The 23,094-nt window shown below is 35.9% G+C and overlaps 1 protein-coding gene across 1 annotated transcript; it reads left to right on the top strand.

Moving 5' to 3' along the window:
• The first annotated feature begins 1,214 nt into the window (after window positions 1–1,214).
• On the top strand, window positions 1,215–4,533 carry LOC107623673 (uncharacterized). Its single transcript, XM_016326018.3, has 3 exons — window positions 1,215–2,497; window positions 3,235–3,463; window positions 4,174–4,533. The coding sequence occupies exons 1-3, from the start codon at window positions 1,623–1,625 to the stop codon at window positions 4,336–4,338; spliced, it is 1,269 nt and encodes a 422-aa protein (XP_016181504.1). The 5' UTR covers window positions 1,215–1,622; the 3' UTR covers window positions 4,339–4,533.
• Window positions 4,534–23,094: the final 18,561 nt, after the last annotated feature.

Here is a 23,094-nt window from a genome sequence, read left to right as displayed (position 1 = left end):
CATGGATAAATATTTCAAGGTCAGTCTCACTTAATTTGCTCGAGGCAATCATGAAGATTACTGACTTGAGACTTGGCTACAATATAAGCTCTAGAACAAGTTGATAAGGCATGGTCTAGGAATGGAGCCTTCTCCACTTGTCATAATATAAAAAAAAATTTAAGGAACTATAATTAAGGCTGAACAGTTGATACAGTTCTATGTTGTTTTCTTTGTTGATAGGTGGAGAAGTTGATGTTTCAATTAGTATGTGACCCATCAGGAGTGGTGGTGGAAACTTCTCTCAAGGAATTGGTTCCAGCGTTGTCCTCCTCTTTCTGGGGTTGAAGGGTCTGCAGAATCACATCTCTGTGTTCTGGGTGAAAGAGAGTGCTGGAATATAGATATTCTTTTAAGAATGCTGGTGGAATTGCTTCCTTGGGTAGACCAGAAAGTCATAGTAACCAATCGATTGTTTGGAAGAATTCAATCGATTGAAAATCATAAGCAATCGATTGAATTACATAAATTTCACATTTAATTCATTGTTCAATCGATTGGTTACTATGACCAATCGATTGATTTATGCAAAACCATGCTTACCAGCAATATACAATCGATTGTTTGTTGATAAACTGAAATCCAATGGATTAAGTTAAATTTCAATCGATTGGTTTGATAGTCCAATCGATTGGTTTTCAGCGAAACACGATTTCATGACTACTCAGGAACGTCTCGGATCGAATGTAATATTTTAATCGATTTGGATCCATGGAGGATATAATTGTTGTTGTTTTTGTATTTGATTGTTAATGAACATGATAGATTTATGATAAATTAATTATTTATAAAATAAAAAATCGTTTTTATAATTATATAAAATATATAGGGTCAATTTATAATTAAAATTAGTTAAAGGATTATGTAGCAGTTGTTAAAAAATCTTAAAAAACATGTTTTTTACTTGGACCACTAAGTGGTCCAAAATTTCCTGGACCACCGAATCCTGAGCCTTTTTTCACTTTGAGAGAAGTTTAAGAGTAGTTTTAAACGGGACTATTCCTCTATTTAAACAGTTCTTTATTTTATTTATTTTGTTTTTCTTTGTTTAGTTTATTTCGGTCAAAAAAAAAAAAAAAAGGGCGAAATAGGATGGGTCGAACTAAATTTGCTATTACTATCCGCAATCCACGGTCACAAACCTCAAATAAAAGAGCAACCGTTCGATTTGCATCGTACGCTTTTCATGAAATCTGGCAACCTCCCCTTCCCACCACTCCAAACAAACGTAGCACACACTAAACAAAATACCCTCATCGTAAACTGTGACACTTTTTATCCCTTTCGTCCCCCGCTTCGAATTCGAAGGGAGAAAGAAGAAACCCCAAAAAGTCTGTTAAACATTAAAAAAAAAAAAAAAAGAACAAGATTGCGCCTTTTCTCCTTTTATCTCCCAACTTATACGCCCGAAAAGAGAAAGTACAAGTTCGGTTCGGTTGGGTTCAGTTACTGTCTCCGCCAACGTGTTCCGCCGCCTGAAATGTTTCCGGCACCACCGGAAAGAAACGCTGTCGTAACAATCTCTCGCTACAGGTAGCGACTTTGAACTGAAGATCTGAAAAGAAGAAACGTTGTCAAGAACGATGGAAACTCCGAAGAAGAGCCAAACCAAGCTGACCCGAACCCAATCCTCTCTTCTACGATGTTCTTCCCCAACCGCCCGATCCCCCATCCACAACGAACAGAACCTTCTAGAAGATGAAGAGAAGAATGATGGTAACAGCAAGAAAACGAAGATTAAGAGCAAGAGCAAGAAGAGCATCAAACCCGGTTCGAACCGGTTGATTTCTGGACCGGTTCTTGGCTTCTTTGGCGCATGCTTTCTCTCCTTCTACCTCTTCTACTTCCTCTCTTTCAGATTCTCCCAGGAGGTACCAACTTCGGAGAACGTTCTCCTCGCGCTGATCTTCGTGGCCGTTTTTCTCTACCTCATCTCAAAGAACAGAGCCCTGATCCACCGAACCGGTGCGGCTCTGAGAAGACTCAGTTTCTCCAGCGGCGGAACCGCTAGGCCGGTTCAGTGGTCTATCGGGGACTCAGAGGGGGAGCAAGAGAATCAAGAAGAGAAAAGTGCTGAGAAGGAAGGTGTTGAGTTCTTCAGCAACGGTGATTTCTACGAGGGGGAGTTCTCCGGCGGAGTAGGCGGAAGGAAGAGCAATGGTTTCGGTGTGTACCATTACTTTGTGGGTGGAAGGTATGAAGGGGAATGGGTTGATGGAAGGTATGAGGGGTTTGGGGTTGAAGGGTGGGCCCGGGGGAGCCGCTATAAAGGACAGTATAGGCATGGGTTGAGGCATGGGTTTGGGGTTTATAGGTTCTACGCTGGAGACTCCTATGCTGGGGAATGGTGTAATGGACAGAGCCATGGGATTGGAGTTCAGAGTTGTAATGATGGCAGCTCCTATGTTGGAGAGTTCAAGTTTGGTGTCAAGCATGGTCTCGGGTGTTACCATTTTAGGTGACTTTAATTTCTTTCGTTTTTTATTTATTTATTTGTTGATTACATTACACAGTTAAAATCTCGTGCATACTACTTGAATTGCTCACCACTAAACAACTCCCAGTGGCTTTCATGTTTTTGCTTGATTGATTGAAAACTTGGTGCTGAGTTTGAAGAATTTGTGGTTTTTATTTTGCAATCCTTTTAGTGGATTTGATTTTAGTTGAATAGTGAACAGACTCTTTGGGGTGTACAGTTTTTGATCCGTGATGATAGAACAGTGACTCTTTTTTTATGTTTTGTGGATTAAATCATTCGTGGGTTTGTCCCTGAGATTGGATTTCTTGGACATCCAGGTTTTCCTCGTGGCTCCATTTTAGTTAGATTTTTAGGTTTCATTTCTTTTTCTCCTTTTGAGCACATGGGAAGAGTTCTCTTTAGATTTTTAATTTTTAATCAAGACTTCGTTGGATGGGGTACCTAATGTTAGTTATTTTCATCCTTATGCCATTGAAATTAATCTATGCTTTGAAGACCCCAATTTGGATGTCCTATTTGCTGATTTTTTATTTTATATATGCAATATTGATTGATTTATATTTTCCTTGTTCAACGATATAAGTGATGATTTCTAAGTCATTGTTTATGCCCATTGACTATTTGACATAATAATAGTTTTATAGTATCAGTTGACCGTAACAGCTTTGGATTTAGTTACTTTCACATAATATTAAATAATTTACAACTTTGTGCAGGAATGGAGATAGATATGCAGGGGAGTATTTTGGAGACAAAATACATGGGTTTGGTGTGTACCACTTTGCCAATGGGCATTGTTATGAGGGAGCATGGCATGAAGGGCGTAGGCAAGGTTATGGGTTGTATACTTTCCGAAATGGCGACAAGAGATGTGGTGAATGGGATTCTGGCAACCTCAAGAACAATCTACCAACAATAACTGATGCTGTGCTTCGAGCTGTTCAGGTAATTGTCGGCTTAAAGCCTTAAAATATCTTATTGTCCTACATGATTAGGAAAATACATTTGTATTAGAAATTCTCACATAAATAACTACGGTGGCAATATGATTAGCTACAGTGGAATCTTTCTTTGTTTCTTTGTTTCTTTTCTTTCTTTTTCTTTTTTTTTTCTTTTTAGTTTTGGCTGCTTTGAATAGTGACAATGTCACCTCATTCTAACGCAATGTTTGGTTAACTTAGATCTGCTACTAAGTATAATTGGCCATTTTATTCATATTTCTTCCTATTTGTAATGTGTCACTTTAGTCATTGATATGGTAATATGGTATCAATCAAGGAACTCAAAACCATACGGTTTTTTTGGTGTAGAAAAAGTTATAGGTTAATGTTAACTGAAAAATATTGACCAACATTCCTGTATTTTAATAGTTATAATATTTTTTTTCCCCTTTTTTTGTGTGTAAATTTGGTTAATTCTTAAATTAGCTTAATTTTCACAATGATGGAGGTTGATAGTTTACCATTCAGTTATAATTTAATATAGAAATCATACTAAAAATTCTTGTAATTAACTTTGTAGAAAAATGTGAAAAATTCACATAGATATAAATTGAACATGAGAACCAAATAAATTTGGCTGGATCTTTCCGAAATTCATTTGATGCTGTTTCTCGAGTCATAAGCGAATGTTAAATTATGGTTGTTGAAATGCAGGCTGCTAGGAAAACAGCAGAAGATGCTGTGAAAGTTGACCGAAAGGATGACCAGGTGAACAAAGCAGTAATTGCTGCCAACAGAGCTGCAACTGCTGCAAGAGTTGCTGCAGTCAAAGTCGTTCAGAACAGAATGGGTGGGAAATTTTGTGATACTCATGTCTAAGATGTAAATAGAGTTTAGGGGTGCTAAAGCTTTTGTTTGGAAATTGTAAATTTTACTAATTGTAAGTACTTGAAAGGGTCACCCCGGTGAGCCAAAATGGCTCGTGGGAGGGTGAAGATGAAGAGTGTGTTTTAGATGTTTGTTTCACGAAAATGCAACTTGTATATATAGATCATGTAATATCAAATTATCAAATGATAAGTGAAAAGTCGAAAAAAAAAAGGAACTGTACTTTCTTGAAGAAAGTAATAGCAAGTGGTAAGTAAAGGTCTAAAACGTACAGAAAGGAGGATTATGCTTTGTTCAAAGAAATATTTTTGTGAGAGGAGAAAAGGAGGTATATTTTATATTAAATGTTATTCAGTCAATTAGATGCAATTCGGATTATTAGATAAATATTTGAAGGAGATGCTAGATAAATGGATTTTTTGCTGTTATAAAATAAAAAAAATTATTTTAAAAAAAATATTATTTCATTTTAAATTTTCAGGATTTGAGGCAAACTGTAAAATTTACTTAAGTTTGGCTCGTTAATATGTTTTATTATACTCATTAATATCTTTAAGAGTATAAAAAATATTTTTTGTTTTAAATTTAATCAATATTAGTGTATTAATACTCATTAACATGCTTATTGATTAAATCTTTTTATACAAATTTAATAAATACACACATTAGACTACATATAGGTACACTAGTATTAAATTTAAAAAAAAAATATTTGTTAATATTAATATTTTATTGTATTCGTTAATATTTGTTAATAATATTTTTATAGTATTCGTTAATATTTTTTATTGTACTCTAAAGATATTATTGAGCATAATAAAAAATATTAACGAGTAATATTTTTATAGGGTAATGAATATTTAGTTATGATGTAAAATAGAAGAATAAAGATAATCTCGACCAACCCAACGCTATATATGTATATATTATATACTTATATAAAAATGTATTTCAAGTGGATGTTGAATTAAAGACCTCTCACTAGATACAAAAGATCCTTAACAACTAAGAGAAGATTATTAATTGATAATTTAATACATTTTTTTACATAAAAATTAGTTCTATTTTAAATTATCATCAACTTATATAATAATATTGCATATTTTTTTTATAACCCACGGGTAGAGTCGTGTATCCGCGGATTAGGAACGGATAAGGTTAGAATTTGAAATATTCTAAACTCGCAGGTAGCGTTAAAGTTGGATCCAAACTCCTATCCTATCCTTACTTAATGCCACCCCTAAAATAAATACTAGAAAGAGATGTTAGATAAATGAATTTTTTATTGTTATAAAATAAAGAGTTTTTTTTTAAATATTATTTTCATCTTTATTTTTTAGGATCTGAGGCAAACTGGTGAAATTGTTGAAGTTTGCCTTATTATTATCTTGAGTATAAAGAATATTTTTTGTTTTAATTTTAATCAATATTAGTGTACTAATATTCCTTAACATGCTTATTAATTAAATTTTTTTATTACAAATTTAATAAATATACACATTAATGCGTGACTGCATATAAATACACTAGTATTAGTTAAATTTAAAATAAACATATTTGTAAATATTAATATTTTATTGTACTAGTTAATATTTGTTAATAATAATTTTTATAATACTCGTTAACTTTTTATTATACTCTAAAAATATTAATGAGTACGATACAAAATATTAACGAGTAATTATTTTATTGAATTTGTTATATTTTTATAGGATAATGCATATTTAATTATAGTGTAAAATAAAAGAATAAAGATAAATATAATTTAAAAACGACGAATGGGTATATGTGGCAAGAAGTTTGCCTAAGGTTAAAGTGAGTAAGATTTTACGCAGTTCGTCCAAGTCATAGCTAGGGACGGATTTAGAAATGTTATTATGGGAGCTAATAATATATATAATGTAAGAAAATATATGCAAAAAATTTATAATATAAGATGCATTATAAAAATATATCGATAGAAAATATATATTTAAAGTATAAAAAATGTATATCTTTTACTAATGAAGTGGTGCACTGATACGTGAAAATTAGATTTCACGTATACCCGACAAGTATACCGGATCGTATCAAGTAGTAAAACTCACATGAGTGAAGTCGATCCCACGGTGATTGATGGATTAAGCAACTTTAGTTAAATGGTAATTTAGTTAGGCAAACACTTTTGTGATTTCATGGGATATCTAATTTGAAAGTAATTTGTGGAAAATTAAATGACAAAAAATTTAAAGAACTGAAATGAAGGAGAGCAAATTAAACAACTGAAAGTAATGGTGGAAACTTAAAATGCACAAAATTAAAGGTTGAAATGTAAATGACATAAACTTAAACTGCAAGTAAGTATAAGCTGAATTTAAATGGTCGGAATGTTAAATTACAAGAAGATAAATGGGAATTGGGTAGTGGGCATTCAAAATAACTAAAGAACAATAGAAATGAGAATTAATGATGGAAGATATCATTAGGGATCAGAGATGTAAATCCTCATGAATTGATGATGATCATTTTTTTCTCAATCATGGGGATAGATCCATGGCGGATTGTGAATAATTGAATTCCAATCTTTTGGTAACTCAATTTCTCATCAACACAATCAATTGTCACTCTCGTGATCTAATTGTTCATGAGAAGAGATGAAGCTCAATAACTAATCCTTCAAGCCACACAACTTCGAGGATTTCAACCAAGGGTGGTTACATCTCACATACCAACCCAAAGTGTATTAATCAAGGAAATTATGAAAGGATGAACTCTAAACTGAATTATGTGACTCCTTTCTCAAGTTCATCACACAATTCATATAGATTCAATCCCTCTCTCGATGGTGATTGAATCTTTGAAGAACAAGAGTTTCCTCTTAGATGAACCACTTGAATTGAGAAGGAGAAGAAGAGTTATCAATTCATTCAAATAAACAGAGCTCCTCCCCCTAATGAAAATGGGATTTAGTGAATCATAGCTCCAATTTCAACAACCATTGCAAAATAGAAATTAAACTAAGTATAGAGAAGAACGAAGAAGATGAATCCTCCAAACTGAAATTGAAAGTTGCAAGAAAACAAAATAGATGACCGGTATCTCCTCAAAATGCAGTAAAAAGGTAAAAGTAAAAGTCTAAGAAAAGTGTAGTGTAAAAGTCCTCTTCAATTACAAACTTTCTCCTATTTATACTAGTCCTTAAGCTCCTTGAGAGGCCCTCAATCTTGTTTGTTGGGTTAGCAATTGGGCTTTGTTCTTGTTGGATTGGCTAGCTCTTGAATGGAATTGCTGCACTTTCAAGAGACAGAGAAAACAGAGAGCTTGTTCACATCATTTCTGGCCCATCGGGCACGTTGCTGGCAAACACGCCTATGCAAATGCAAGTTAGCAACGTGCTTGTGGGTTTACTGGGCTAGAGCTTCTTACAAGGGCGTTGCCAACTTGGTTTCCAAGTTGCCAACATGCTTCCTGCTCCTTGGATTCAATTCTTGTGCTTGTTTTTGAAGCTTAAAGTTGCCTATGGTTTGAGCTTCAATTTTGTGCTCCACTATAGACTTTTATATATGGTTGGAAATCTCTGAATGTCAGCTTTCCAACGCAACTGGAAGCACCTCAATTGGATCTCTGTAGCTCAAGTTATGCTCCATTGAAGAGGGTAAGGTCAGCCTACCAAAATCGCACACGTTTTTGGTGAACACGCCTTTGTTCTTTCAAGTTGCCAACGCCTTCAGATTCTGAAGCTCTAAATGAAGCCAGCATTTGAAGCTTCAAACGAATGTCAACCCTATACTATGATATATGGTTGGAAAGATCTGAATGTCTACTTTCCAATTCCGTTAAAAGAACTTCAATTGGATCTCTATAGCTCAAGTTATGCTCCATTGAAGGAGGTAAGGTCAGGCTGCCAAGCTCACCAGCGTTTTTGGCAAACACTCCCTTGTATTTCCAAGTTGCCAACGTCTTCAGATTCTGAAGCTCTAAATGAGGCCAGCCTTTGAAGCTTCAAATGAATGTCAACCCCGTACTATGATATATGGTTGAAAAGCTCTGAATGTCTACTTTTCAATGCCGTTGAGAGTGCATCATTTGAGGCTCTACAACTCAAGATATACTCCATGGAAGAGGGTAAGGTCAGGCTGCCCAGCTCACAAGCGTTTTTGGCAAACACTCCTTTGTTCTTCCAAGTTGCCAACGTGCAGGTTCATTCCAAGGTTGCCAAGCTTGCTGGTGTTGTTGATGAACACGCCCATGCAATCCCAAGTTGGCAACTTGCTTCTTCATTCCAAGGCTTGACAAGCTTGCTTGGCGTTGGAGGCAAACACGCCTTCACCCACTCACATTGGCAACGTGGATTGCCTCCTTCTAGGTCTGAGACCTCCTGTCGCAGGCGTTGTTGTTGGACACGCCTTCCTCTTCTCACGTTGGCAACGTGCTACCTCTGCCTCCTAGCTCCAAGCTTGCTGGCGTTGCCATTGGACATGCCAATGTAATCCTAGGTTGGCAACGTGCTCAAGCCTTCCTCCTAGCTCCAAGTATTGCTTCCTGGCGTTGTCATTGAACACGCCAATGCTTCCTTGAGTTGGCAACGTGCTTGAGTGGCTCATAATCATCATCCAAAGCTTCCTTGAGTTATTGCCAAACACGCCAATGTAACTCCAAGTTAGCAACGTGCTAACTTCATCCTCCTTGCCAAGCTTCCTGGCATTGCTGCCAAACACTCAAGTAGTAATGCACGTTAGCAACGTGCAAGTCTCTTCAGGTTCACCCTCCAGGGTTGCTGGCGTTGTTGCCAAACACGCCATTAGTAATGCACGTTAGCAACGTGCAAGTCCTCTGCCTCCTTGCCCAGCTTGATGTATTCTCAAGCTTTCTTGCTCAAATTCTTGCTCCATTGCCTTTTTGCTTCATTACCTGTCGTTAACCAAAGAAACTTCCTCAAAGTCTTGCCATTCTATGCAATCAATTTCAAGATATTCATTCACCTTAACTCATTTATAAGCTCCTTGAATTATTTGCATGAATTTGGCCAAAATTAACCTAGTCCTTGGTATTTTAATGCATAGAGGTAAAACTCATCAAAGTGTTTGTTTATTTCAAAGAAAGTGAATGAAATTAAGCTAAAACTACTTAAACTAACTAGCTAATATAGCAAAGATGCAAATGCATCATGCACGTTGATTCTTCATATCATAAAATTCATCGATAATAGAATCTGTGTCAAATCTTTCAATAATCTTCTTCTCAATGTAAATCAAAAGACAATTAGCAAGAAATTAATCTTCCATTTTGTTTCTGAGTCTATTCTTCACTATATTCATAGCTGAAAAAGATCTCTCAGTTGTAGCAGTTAAAACAGGAAGAGTTAATACGAAGTGAATCAAACGATCAATCAAAGGATATGTTAAAGACTTTCCTGTCTTCGTTAATCCTTGACATAATTCTAAAATTGTGCACAAATTAGTTAATTCAACATGATTAAGAACATTAAGTTCATAATGTTGAGCTTGCATTCTAATGTAAAATTTTTCTTGGTCACTGAAGTCACCTAGATAAAACCGTTCTAGTAATTCACATACTTTGTTAACACTGAAGAACTTATAATTATCTCTGGGATCTAAAGTTGAACTTAAAGTAAGCAATTCCAGCATATTATCATTGAATCTTCCATTAAGCTCTTGCAATTGTGTATCAATTACAGCCAGAAATAAATTAACACGGTAATGATGCTCCACTGAAATTTGGTCAATGATGAGCGGATATTTTATACACTTTTTGGCATCACTTTCATATAGTTTTTAGTAGTTTTTGTTTAGTTTTTTTTATTAAGTTTTTATAGGTTTTAGTCTTAAATTCATATTTTTGGATTCTACTATGAGTTTTTATGTTTTTGGAGTAATTTCAGGTATTTTTTTGGCTGAAATTGAGGAGTTGGAGCAGAAGTCTGATTCAGAGACAGAGAAAGCACTGCAAATGATGTCCGGATCTGACCTGCCTGCATTCAGAAGGGCTTTTCTAGAGCTACAAAAGTCTAAATGGAGCTATTTTAACGGATATGGAAAGCTGACTTCCAGAGCTTTTCAGCAATATATAATAGTTTATACTTTGCTTCGGACTAGAAGGCCCAAAACTGGCATCTAACGCCAGCTTCCTGCCCCTTCTAGACGTCCAGCGCCCAAAGAGCAGCGCCCAACGTCCAAGGGCCCAGAGAGGACCCCTTAGCTGGCATTCCACGCCCAAGGAGCCTCATAGCACGTGGATCTCATTAAAGCTCAGCCCAAACACTAACCAAGTGGGCCTCAGAAGTGGATTTTAGCACTAAATAGACTGTTTTACCCTTACTAGTCATTTGTTTAGTATTTAAGGGATCTTATTCATGTAATTCAGACAGACTGAGAGGTTTCAGAACCTTGGGCACCTCCCGCTGAGGGAGGTCTACCATATTTACATTTTCACCATTGTTTTTATTTTTAGTATGAGTTTCTAAACCTCCTAGGTTGAGGGGAGGAGCCCTGCTAAGTCCTATGAATTAACAAAAGTACTATTTCTTCTTCTTCGATCCAGGTATGATCTATCTCTAAGATGTATATTTCGATCTTCATCGTGATGAACAGGACGATCTGACAAATTGGCTCTGTTCATCACATTAAGACGAACGTGCCTGACAAACACCTGCATCTACTTGGGTTCGTGTGAATACTTGGCCGGAAAGCACGAACCAACAGCTATGTTTATACATCTCTCAGACGGTTAATCCACGATTTCGTTGGGGACTTCTCGAGACACCTGTTCAGCTGATCTTTAAGGAGATTAAGGTCTCCATGGTATAGGCTAGAATCCATAGAAGCAGCGTTCTCTGATCCGGAAGATTCGACCTTGTCTATGGCGCTTTGAGTAGGATCACAAAGAGAACAATTTGCTAAGAGCTTCACCTTCTGTCAGATTGAATGACCACGGGCAATGGCGTTCAACTTGTAGCAGAGGAGATCAAGGACCATTGGCATGGCTTTGATCGCTTACAGCCTGCCATAGAAGAAGATCATTTACAAGCAAAGAAGACAATAGTACCAGAGTTACTTCAGAAAGACAAAGCAACTCCGACTCTCAATCTAATCCTATCACTTATTCCTAATAGCTAACTTCTTAATAGCTAATTTACACAACTCCTTCTGATTCTACCTGACTAAGACCTGCAAGACAACCATAGCTTGCTTCAAGCCACAATCCTCTTGGGATCGACCCTGACTCACTCAGGTATTACTTGGACGACCCAGTGCACTTGTTGGTACTGTTGCTGTTGTACGAAATAGTGTGGCTTTTGCGTACACGCGCACCAAGTTTTTGGCGCCGTTGCCGGCGATTGTTGAGTTTGGACAAATTGCCGGATTGTTTTGCTCCTTAGATTAGGTAAGGTTATTTTACATTATTTTAATTGAGTCTTTAATTTTTGTTTTCTTCCTCTTCTATTTTTTTTGAAAATTCTTAAAACCTTTTTAAAAAATATTTTTTCTTTTCTTTGTTTAATCCTTGCATTTTTTGAATGTGTCTATGTTCTTGGTAATTTCATGTTCTTTGAGTCTTTCTTTCTAAAAACTATCAAAAATAATTTTTCTTTGGTTTAATTTTGTGTCAAATTTTTAAGTTTAGTGTTTTCTTTTTATTTTTCTTGCAATTTTTGAAAATTTTGTTTTAGTTTTCAAAAAATTTTAAGTTTAGTGTTCTTTTTTGTGTTCTTGAGTTTTTTGAGAATTTAAATTTTGTTCTTCGTGTTCTTGTGAGTCTTCAAGGAGTTCTTGAGTCTTGCATGTGTCTTGATCTTAAAATTTTTAAGTTTGGTGTCCCTTGGTATTCCCTCCAAAAATTTTTGAAAAACAAGGGTGCTAAATCTAAAAATTTTAAGTCTTGTATCTTTTTTCTGTTTTTCTCTTTCATCATAAATTAAAAAAAAATAAAAAATATCTTTTCTAACTAATTCCTAACCATAATTTTCGAAAATATTCATAAAAATTCAGATTTTGATTTTCAAAATTTTATCTTATCATATCTTAGTTGTCAAGTTTTCAAAAATCAACTTTTTCAAAATTTAAAAATCATATCTTTTTCAAAAAAATCTTATCTTTTTCAAAATCATATCATATTTTTTTTCAAAATTCAAAAATCTCATCTTATTTTTTTCAAATTTTAAATTTTTAAAAATTAAATCTTTTTCAAAATCAATTTTCTAATCTTATCTTTTTGTTTCTTATCTTATCTTTTCTAACTTCTAATTTTTAAATCATATCTTTTTCAAAAATTTTTAAAATCTTATCTTATCTTTTTCTAAAATTTTAAATTTCATTTTCAAATCTTTTCTTATCGTATCTTATTTTTAAAATTCAAATCTTTTCTCATCTTATCTTTTATTTTTATTTTTATTTTTATTCTTTCTAAAAATAATATCTTATCTTCTCTCTTATCTTTTTCAAAACTACCTAACTAACTCTACTTCCTGCCCTAGCTCTAGTTCAACTTCTTTATCTGCATTCCTTTCTTTTTTACATCTCACTTGGAGCTTCTTGCCAATTGGCATAGAAAACTCTCTTGTGATTTCCTTTCTTTATTTACTCTTATTTATTAATTCCAAGGTAAATTTTTTTCTCTACTTATTTTATTTTTATTTTTAATTTTTATCTTCTTCTTTCTCTACTTCTGACTTTAAGGAGAAGCTTCTTGTCTATTGAAAGTCTCTTTCTTTTTTTTCTTTTTCTTGGCTTCTTGTTTATGACTAGGAACAGGGATAAAGAACCCCTCTTGACTCCTGATCCTGAACCTAAGAAGACTCTGAGGAGGCGTTTACAACAAGCTAAAGTGCAACACTCCGGAAGAGACCTTTCAGAAAGTTTTGAACAAGAAACAGAGGATATGGCCGAACCACAAGAGGAGCCTAGAAAGGTCCTTGGTGACTTCACCATGCCTATCTCTGACTTTTATGGCAGAAGCATTATTGTACCTGCCATTGGAGCTAACAATTTTGAGCTTAAACCTAAGTTAGTCTCTCTTCTGCAGCAGAACTGTAAATTCCATGGACTTCCACTGGAAGATCCACATCAGTTCTTAGCAGAATTCTTACAGATATGTGATACTGTAAAGACTAATGGAGTTAATCCTGAAGTTTATAAGCTTATGCTTTTCCCCTTTGCTCTAAGAGACAAAGCTAAGTTCTGGTTGGATGCCCAACCAAGAGAGAGTATTGACTCTTGGGAAAAGCTTGTAAATGCTTTTCTGGCTAAGTTCTTTCCTCCTCAAAGGATGAGCAAGATTAGAGTGGAAGTTCAAACCTTCAAACAAAGAGAAGGTGAATCCCTCTATGAAGCTTAGGAAAGATACAAACAACTGATCAGGAGATGTCCTCCTAACATGCTCTCAGAGTGGTCCCTCATAAGCATGTTCTATGATGGCTTGTCTTAGATATCCAAGATCTCTTTGGATAACTCTGCAGGTGGATCTCTCCACTTGAAGAAAACGCTTACAGAAGCTAGAGAACTCATTGAGATGGTTGCAAACAACCAATTCATGTACACATCTGAGAGGAATCCTGTAAACCATGGAACCTCTCAGAAGAAAGGAATTCATGAAGTTGAGACTCTGAATGCCTTCCTAGATCAGAATAAGATCCTGACCAAACATGTCAACATGATCTCTCAACATCTCACTGGATGCAAACTGCACCTGGCAGTAATCAGGAAGCTTCTTTTGAAGAAGAAGCTTATGATCCTGATCAACCACCATGGAGGGGGTGAATTTACATAGGAGAAGCCTATGAAAACACTTACGACCCTTCATGGAGGAATCATCCTAACCTCTCATGGAAGGATCAACAGAAACCTCAGCACGGTTTCAATCAAGGTGGTAGGAACCAGAATAGGTTCAATAATAGACCACTGACAACGGCCTAAAGTGGGTTCAGAATTTATCTCAAGATGAAATCGGCATTGCAAGTATAGTTCCAAATCCAACAATTGACCAATATCAAATTTCAATATGAAAATGTCACAATCAATACAAAATTAACCAAGAGTTTTAAATCCTGGATTGTTTTTCCTAGGAGTTGCAATTGAAGTGTTATATTATTGGCTATGAGAGAGCATGGGGGTTGGGAGATTGCAATTGACAAGAAACGTAAATAGCAAGAAATCAAAGTGTAAGAAGGTAGCTTAGCATGTAAGAAATCAAAAGTCAAAGCAATTAAAGAAAGCAATAAAAGGGCAATTAAATGCTGAAAAGAGCTCTTGGCAAGGATTGGGTAATGAGAGCTTGCTATCCTAGCTGTGGACCACAAACATGGTAATTATGTGTGGATAAATCCCAATTAGTTAACCCTACATCGAGGATAAGTCAACTAGGCATAATTAATCTCAATCCCTAAGTCCGAAGTCAACACTATTGGGTCACATAGAGTCAAGGGAGACCAAATTAATTAACAACTGATGTGTATTTTCGGAAAACGAATTCCAAACACACAAATCTAACCGGCAAGTGCACCGGGTCGCATCAAGTAATAAAACTCACGGGAGTGAGGTCGATCCCACAGGGATTGAAGGATTGAGTAATTTTAGTTTAGTGGTTGATTTAGTCAAGCGAATCAAGATTTGGTTGAGTGATTTGTAATTTGCAGAAACTAAATTGCATGAAAAGTAAAAGGGAAGAGGGGAAATTGCAGTAAAGGAAAGAGCAGGAAAGTAAATGTGCTGAATCTTAAAGAACAAGAAATTAAATGGCAGAAACTTATAACGCAAGAAATGTAAATTGCAGAATCTTAGAGTGCAAGAAATGTAAATGGCTTGAATTCTAAAGGGAATTGGGAGTGCAGAAATTAAACAAGGAAAAGTAAATTGCAACAAGCAGAAATGTAAAAGATGGATTCAATTAAACCGGATCTCAAATGAAAATGAAAATAAGCTTGGTGTAGCAACGAAACAAGGAAATTGAAATTGAAAGATGTAGATCTCAGGACTCAAGAGACTAGGTAACCAAATCTAGATCTCAATGCCTTCCTAGATCCAAATTGAGAATTCAATTGCAAGAAAAGTAAAGATCCAGCAGTAGAAGAAAAGAAGTGAAATCGTAAATTCTCAAATGATGCAGTAAACTAAAACAGAGAGAGATCTCAAGATGAGATTGAGACAGAATTTCCTCAATTCTTCAACCCAAGATTCAAGACAAGTGTAAATGAAATTGAAAACAAGAAAACTAAGAGGAAGAGAATTCAATTCTCCTTTCCCAAGACTCAAAATCTCAAAATAACTTCTAACCAAAAGCTCTCCCAAAATCACTCAGCGAAAGTAAAACGGAAAAGCTCCCTAAAAACTTAAATTCTAAGCTATTTATACACTCTCTTTCTCCTTGCCATTCCTTCTTTCTTCAACCTTCTTCAAAGCTCTTTTCACCTATCATCAATCAATCAAAGACATCAAAGCTATGCTCAAAATCATGAGATTGTGTCTCTTTCATAATATATGACAATTATAGCACAAAATCTCATGAAAATGCATTAATTTATCCATGGTTGATTGAATCAAAGGAGACATGAAATTCCACCCAAATGGCTTACTTATTGCATAAGAATGCATGAAAACCAAGTAAAAAAACTAGTGAAAAAGCATAGAAAAACATGACATGGTGACATGTCATCAACAACCCTCACACAATGTGGAATGGACATCCACCACTCAAGTTCACCCAAACACCCAAATTTCCTACCAATAGTGTGAAAAACTAAGTAAAAACCCAACCAAGCATTTTGTCAAATACTTGGTGGGCATGTAAAGAAAGCATGGTAAAATGACAAGAAATAATAAATGCTACAACTACTAAGCAAGAAAAATAAAGATAGCAACTCAATAAAGCAATAAATGACATGAAACATAAAATTACATTAAATGTAAATGAAAATAACAAGAGTGTGCATAAATATGAAGGACAAATAAAATGAGAAATTAACAAGATAAACAAAGAAATTAAAACAATAAAGTAAAGAAAGGTAGAAGAAACTAGACCAAAACAATAATTAAAAGTAGCAATTACAAGGAAATTAAACTAAAACCCCTAGGTTTTAGAGAGAAAGAGGAGCTTATCTCTCTAGAAAATGAACTACATGACTAAAATCTAACCCTAATTGCTCCCCCTTTCTCCAAGCTTCAATTCTGCATGAAATAGCCTTGGAAAATGAGCTGGACTTGGGTCCCGGAGGCCCACAAATCGCCCCAGCGATTTGTATTAATGAGGTCACGTGCAGCCTCCCACGCGTACGCGTGGGTCACGCATACGCGTCGCTTGCAAATATCTCTTGTGCGTACGCACGCGTACTTGTCCATGCGCACACTGCTGAAAAGCTCAAAATGCTCATTTCTTCAAGGATTCTCCCCCTTGCATACTTTTCTCTTCACTTCTTGTATCCCATACTTGCCTTGGAAACCTGAAATCACTCATCAAACACATCAAGGCATCAAATAGAATAAGAGTGAAATAAAATTAGCTATTTTAAGGCATAAAAATCATGTTTTCACAATTAAGCACGAATCTAGGGAGAATTACAAAACTATACTATTTAAAGGAATAAGTGTAGAAAAAGTTGATGAAATCCACCCAAATAGAGCAAATAAATATCATGCAATGTGGATTCATCACATCCTCACACTTAAACAATACCATGTCCTCATGCTATACTAAAGGAAAAAGAGAAGGGGAATGAACCTTTATTCAAAGCAAGGAAACTACCTATATGCAATCTACCTATATGAATGCAACCACTTTGTCAAAATAAATAAATTTTCAAGAATACATATATAAACATAAGGGCTAAAACAATCTCAACCAAGTCCAATCCATAATTTATTAGAGTTATTGAAAAGCATATACAAACTTGCAAGAAGGAGATAATCAAAGGTGGAAACATGCAATTGAGCAAGTGAACCCTCACCGGATGTGTATCCTCTCTAATCACTCAAGTGTATAGGGTCAATTCACTCATTTCTCTTCTAATCATGCTTTCTAAGATTTGTCTTTCATCTAACAATCAACAATTATTCAATGCATGCATACAAGTATCATGAGGACTTTTCATGGTTGTAATGGGGCTAGGGTAAAGGTAAAGTTATATGTGGTAAAGTGAGCTTGATATTTGCATCTTTGATTAGCCTAAGCTCTCACCTAACCTACTTAACAACCTATACAACTCAAAGCAAACCTAACTACCCATTTCTCACTTTTCTTATACACCCATGCACTTTCTTTTTAATCACAACTCATATGCATTGTTATTGTTACTTTACTTTGGGGCACTTTGTCCCCTTTCTATTATTTTCTTCTTTTTTTTTCAAACTAACATATATACAAAAGTGTCAATGCATATGGTTTAAGTATTTGATGCATGAGTATGTACCCAATTCCCAAGATTTTTAATAAAGTACAAAAATTCACTTTTACCTCAACCAAAGTTCCCAAACTTCCCCACACTTAGATGATACACACCCTCACTAGCCTAAGTTAATCAAAGATCCAAATAAAGGACATTTATTATTTTTTCACTTTAAGGCTAGTAATGTGTTAACTTTAAGAACAAAAAGGCGATTGAAATAGGCTCAAAGTTAGTTAACAAGGGAGGATAAAAGGGTAGGCTATTTGGAATAAGTGAGCTTAATGAGAAGATGGCCTCAATCACATACATGCATATATACATCAAACAGTGGACATAAATAATCAAACAAATCAAAGATTACAATCATAAAAAGAGAATAGCACACACAAGAATAAAGATAGTGGTTATATAATGTAACCACACAATGAGGCTCAAAACTCACATGCTTATGTGTTCATAACTCAAAAACATATTCCACAATATATTTCAAGCAAGTTTCAATCAAAAGTTTCAACTCAAATCAATTAGGATGATGATGCCCTATCAAGAATGTTTTTCTTGAAAAATTTCATTATATTAACTAAGCTTATTATGTAAATGCAAAGAAATGAAATAAACTAAGAAACGTATAATTAAAGCTCTAAAATATATACAAGCTAAAAAAAATGTGAAGTGTTTAGGATTAGAGTATGTCATCCAATATGGTCGATCGGTGACGACCTCCCCACACTTAAGGATTTGCACCGTCCGTGGTGCAACTAGAGGTGAGTGACAGGGGGTATGGTGACCTCGGATTGCCACCTTCAGCTGGTGGATCAATAGGCTGGTACATGCTCTTGCTCTTCCTCCCGCCTTCCTTGTTACTTACGGTGACTCATCCATGGAAAATAGACAATAAGATAGTAAGATGAGTGAATGCAAAAACAAGGAAGCAAAGAGTGTTGTAATGAGGTGATAAGCACTAGAATGAGGTGAGTGGACAAGCTTGTGACATGAAGAAAACAAGTGTGTGGATTCTAAGTTATGCACGATTTAGAACACACACACACTAGCATGGATAACTAGGTCACAAGTATACAAAATAACATGCACTTCACTCATCCTAGTGTGTTTGAAATACTTTAAAAGAGGCTTGTAGGTTAAGATAAACAAACAAGCAATAAAGAGACATGAAAGTATTCAAACAAGAATTAAGGAATTGTGAAATGAATAATGAAGCACACCTAATTGACATGAAGTGGAAAACATGACAAGCATAGTCCACAAAGCTTAAAAAGCTCAAAAAGTGTCCTTAGGTAAGCTTGGGATCCAATTTCACAATTCTCAATGTTAATGCATCAAATAGGTGACTTAAATGGAAACTCAATCATAACAAATATCACTTAACAAAAAATGCATCAAGAAGGAACAAATTGCCTAACTTAGATAACGAAATCAAATTACATGGTGATCAAACATGCAATTTAGAAATCTAACAAGCATTCTCAAAGGCAATGTTATGAGTACTTGGTGTGCATAAAATTCAACATTCAAAACTCAATACCAAGTAACAATTTACAACCTCAAGAAATGGCAATAACAATAATGATTCAGCCGCAATATCTCAACATAATCAACAAATCAACTCAATTATCCAACACTTAGCATCAAAAACTGAGAATTAAAGTAACTAACTAAGAAAAATAAATAACTAACTAACTAACAAACTAACTAACTAACCCACGGTGAGCATGGTGGGTGGTGAATGGTGGTTGAAGAAGGGAAAGAAGAGAGGAGAAGAGAAAAGAAGAGAAGAAGTAGAGAGAAGAGAAGAAAAGAAGGATGGGGGGTGAAAACAGGGGCGTGCGTGCGCACAAAGGGATGTGTGCGCGCATAGGGTATCACGCGTACGTGTACCGGACGCATGCGCGTGGTGCGGCAAGAAACGGGACTCGACGCGTACGCGTGAAAAGGCGAAAAAGCAGAATGACGCGTATGCGTGAGGTACGCGTACGCGTGGATGGAAAAATGCAAAAGGCTTATGCGTTTGCACTGTATGTGCAAACGCTGCGGACAGAGGCCTCGGATGGATTGTGCCCACGCACAGAAATAAAAAAAAAATTTTTTTTTGACATGGAAAGTAATATGTGTGCGCACGCTCACAGGTCTGTGCGCGCGCACCGAGGCGTAAGGGAAAGGGGTTCACGCGCACATGCTGTGCCAGCGCTGCGAACAGAGGGCATAACAATGAGTGTGCGGGCGCATAGGCTTGTGCGCTTGCACAGGTCATGAAAAACATAGTTGTGTGCGCACGCACAGCAGTGTGCGTACGCACAGATGCCTTGTTTTTCAAAAACTTTTTCTTTTAAAATCTAAGGTACCAAGACTTAGCTCAAGCAAAATTCAGCCCCAAAACATCCAAAACATCACAAAATCATGATCCAAACCAAAATTAACATAACTAACTTAAAATTAAACCAATTCTAAGCTAATCAATCAAACAAAAATGCAATAAAAGCAAATTATAAACAAGGAAAGGATAAGAACAATGTTACCTTGGTGGGGTGTCTCCCACCTAACACTTTGGTTTAATGTCCTTAAGTTGGACTTATGGAGAGCTCTCATCAAACCTCTTTAAAAACTCACCCAAGCTTGTATCCTCCAAGGCAATTGAGATCCCCAAGCTTGTGCACCCAATCTTGTTGTGAATCCCTTCCATTCCTTCTAGGAAACAAGCAATTGAAATTCCCAATTCCAATACACAATAGCAACAAAGCTCACAATGCAATGGGTGGGAATTCATAGGATAAAGTAAAAGTGAAAATCAAAGGTAGTAAGAACAAATGAAATGAACTCCTAAAACTAGCAAAAACAAGCAATCAATCAAAACAAGCTATTCACATATTCATATATTCACATATTAACATATTTACATCAACCAAAAGCAAGCAACTTATGTACAATCAACCAAAATAAGCTATTCACACTATTCATATATGCACAATAGCCAATAACATACACCATTACAATTCCCCAGCAACGGCACCAAAAATTTGACGATGGCCTAAAGTGGGTTCGGAATTTATCTCAAGATGAAATCGGCATTGCAAGTATAGTTCCAAATCCAACAATTGACCGATATCAAATTTCAATATGAAAATGTCACAATCAATACAAATTAACCGGGAGTTTTAAATCCCGGGTCATCTTCCCTAGGAGTTGCAATTGAAGTGTTATATTATTGGCTATGAGAGAGCATGGGGGTTGAGAAATTGCAATTGGCAAGAAACGTAAATAGCAAGAAATCAAAGTGTAAGAAGGTAGCTTAGCATGCAAGAAATCAAAAGTCAAAGCAATTAAAGAAAGCAATAAAAGGGCAATTAAATGCTGAAAAGAGCTCTTGGCAAGGATTGGATAATGAGGGCTTGCTATCCTAGTTGTGGACCACAAATATGGTAATTGTGTGTGGATTAATCCCAATTAGTTAACCCTACATCGAGGATAAGTCAATTAGGCATAATTAATCTCAATCCCTAAGTCCTAAGTCAACACTATTGGGTCACATAGAGTCAAGGGAGACCAAATTAATTAACAACCCTCACACAATGTGGAATGGACATCCACCACCCAAGTTCACCCAAACAGCCAAATTCCCTACCAAGAGTGTGAAAAACTAAGTAAAAACCCAACCAAGTATTTTGTCAAACACTTGGTGGGCATGTAAAGAAATCGTGGTAAAATGACAAGAAATAATAAATGCTACAACTACTAAGAAAGGAAAATAAAGATAGCAACTCAATAAAGAAATAAATGACATGAAACATATAATTGCATTAAATGTAAATGAAAATAACAAGAGTGTGGATAAACATGAAGGACAAATAAAATGAGAAATTAAGAAGATAAACAAGGAAATTAAAATAATAAAGTAAAGAAAGGTAGAAGAAACTAGATCAAAACAAGAATTAAAAGTAGCAATTATAAGGAAATTAAATCAAAAACCCTATGTTATAGAGAGAAGGGGGAGCTTCTCTCTCTAGAAAATGAACTTCATGACTAAAATCTAACCCTAATTGCTCCTCCTTCTCCAAGCTTCAATTCTACATGAAATAGCCTTGGAAAACGAGCTGGACATGGGTCCTGGAGGCCCAGAAATCGCCCCCAGCGATTTGCATTAATGAGGTCACGTGCAGCTTCCCATGCGAACGCGTGGATCACGCGTACGCGTGGATCACGCGTACGCTTCGCTGCACAAAATCACACCCATGCGTACGCGTCGCTTGCAAATCTCCGTTGTGCGTACGCATGCATACTTATGCGTGCGCACACTGCTGAAAAGCTCCAAATGCTCATTTCTTCAAGGATTCTCCCCCTTGCATGCTTTTCTCTTCACTTCTTCTATCCCATACTTGCCTTGGAAACCTGAAATCACTCATCAAACACATCAAGGCATCTAATGGAATAAGAGTGAAATAAAATTAGCTATTTTATGGCCTAAAAAACATGTTTTCACAATTAAGCACGAATTTAGGAAAAATTACAAAACTATTCTATTTAAAAGAGTAAGTATAGGAAAAGTTGATGAAATTCACCCAAATAGAGAAAATAAATATCTTGAAATGTGGATTCATCAACCACCATTCCCATCTTCTCAAGGGAATATAGAGATCTCTAAGCAGAGCCTTTCTGACTTAGCCACTCTAGTCTCCAGCCTCACTCTGACCACTCATAGTTTCATTAATGAAACAAGGTCCTCCATTAGAGATTTGGAGGTATAAGTTAGCCAACTGAGCAAGAGGATCCCTGATATCCCTCCTGACACTCTTTCCAGTAATACTGAGGTTAATCCTAAAGAAGAGTGCAAGGCCATAACCATGGAGGTTGAGGCAGAATTGGAGGAGAATGGGAAGGCATTGAACACCAGTGAAGAAGCTTTCACTGGGCGTTCAACGCCCACCAGCCCAGGGAAGCTGGCATTGAACGCCAGCAAGGACATCCCTGCTGGGCGCTCAATGCGCAGAATGCTAGAGGGACTGGCGTTTAACGCCAGTCAGGGTAGACAGCAAGGGCGTTTAACGCCCAATAAGCTCACAGAGCTGGCATTGAATGCCAACCCAAGCACACCCTTTGAGTTCTTGACGTGGCGGAAATTGGCGAGTCAAGAAATTGTTATAAGAGATACGTTGCAAGTACAGTTCTTAACCAACCGAAAATTCGCTATCAATTTAGAAAGGGTTGTCACAAAATTAAAATTAAAATACTGGGAGTATGAATCCCAGGTCGTCTCCCAACAAGTTACAGAAAGATGTGCTATTTTATTAATCAGATATATTTTAAAAATGGTTTGAGTTGATAAACAGGAAATTAAATCAGAGAATTTATGTAATTTAAATAAA

This window comes from Arachis ipaensis, chromosome B10, assembly GCF_059453495.1.
Source record: "Arachis ipaensis isolate K30076 ecotype BB chromosome B10, ASM5945349v1, whole genome shotgun sequence".
Classification (NCBI taxonomy): domain Eukaryota; kingdom Viridiplantae; phylum Streptophyta; class Magnoliopsida; order Fabales; family Fabaceae; genus Arachis; species Arachis ipaensis.
This window is presented reverse-complemented; position numbering and strand designations above follow the sequence as displayed.

What these genes read in the sequence shown, in the direction of transcription:
- LOC107623673 (XM_016326018.3), top strand. Translation starts at nt 1,623, where the DNA reads ATGGAAACTCCGAAGAAGAGCCAAACCAAGCTGACCCGAACCCAATCC. An exon ending in CTCGGGTGTTACCATTTTAG is followed by an intron (nt 2,498 to 3,234) that starts GTGACTTTAATT and finishes AACTTTGTGCAG; the next exon opens with GAATGGAGATAGATATGCAG. An exon ending in CTGTGCTTCGAGCTGTTCAG is followed by an intron (nt 3,464 to 4,173) that starts GTAATTGTCGGC and finishes GTTGAAATGCAG; the next exon opens with GCTGCTAGGAAAACAGCAGA.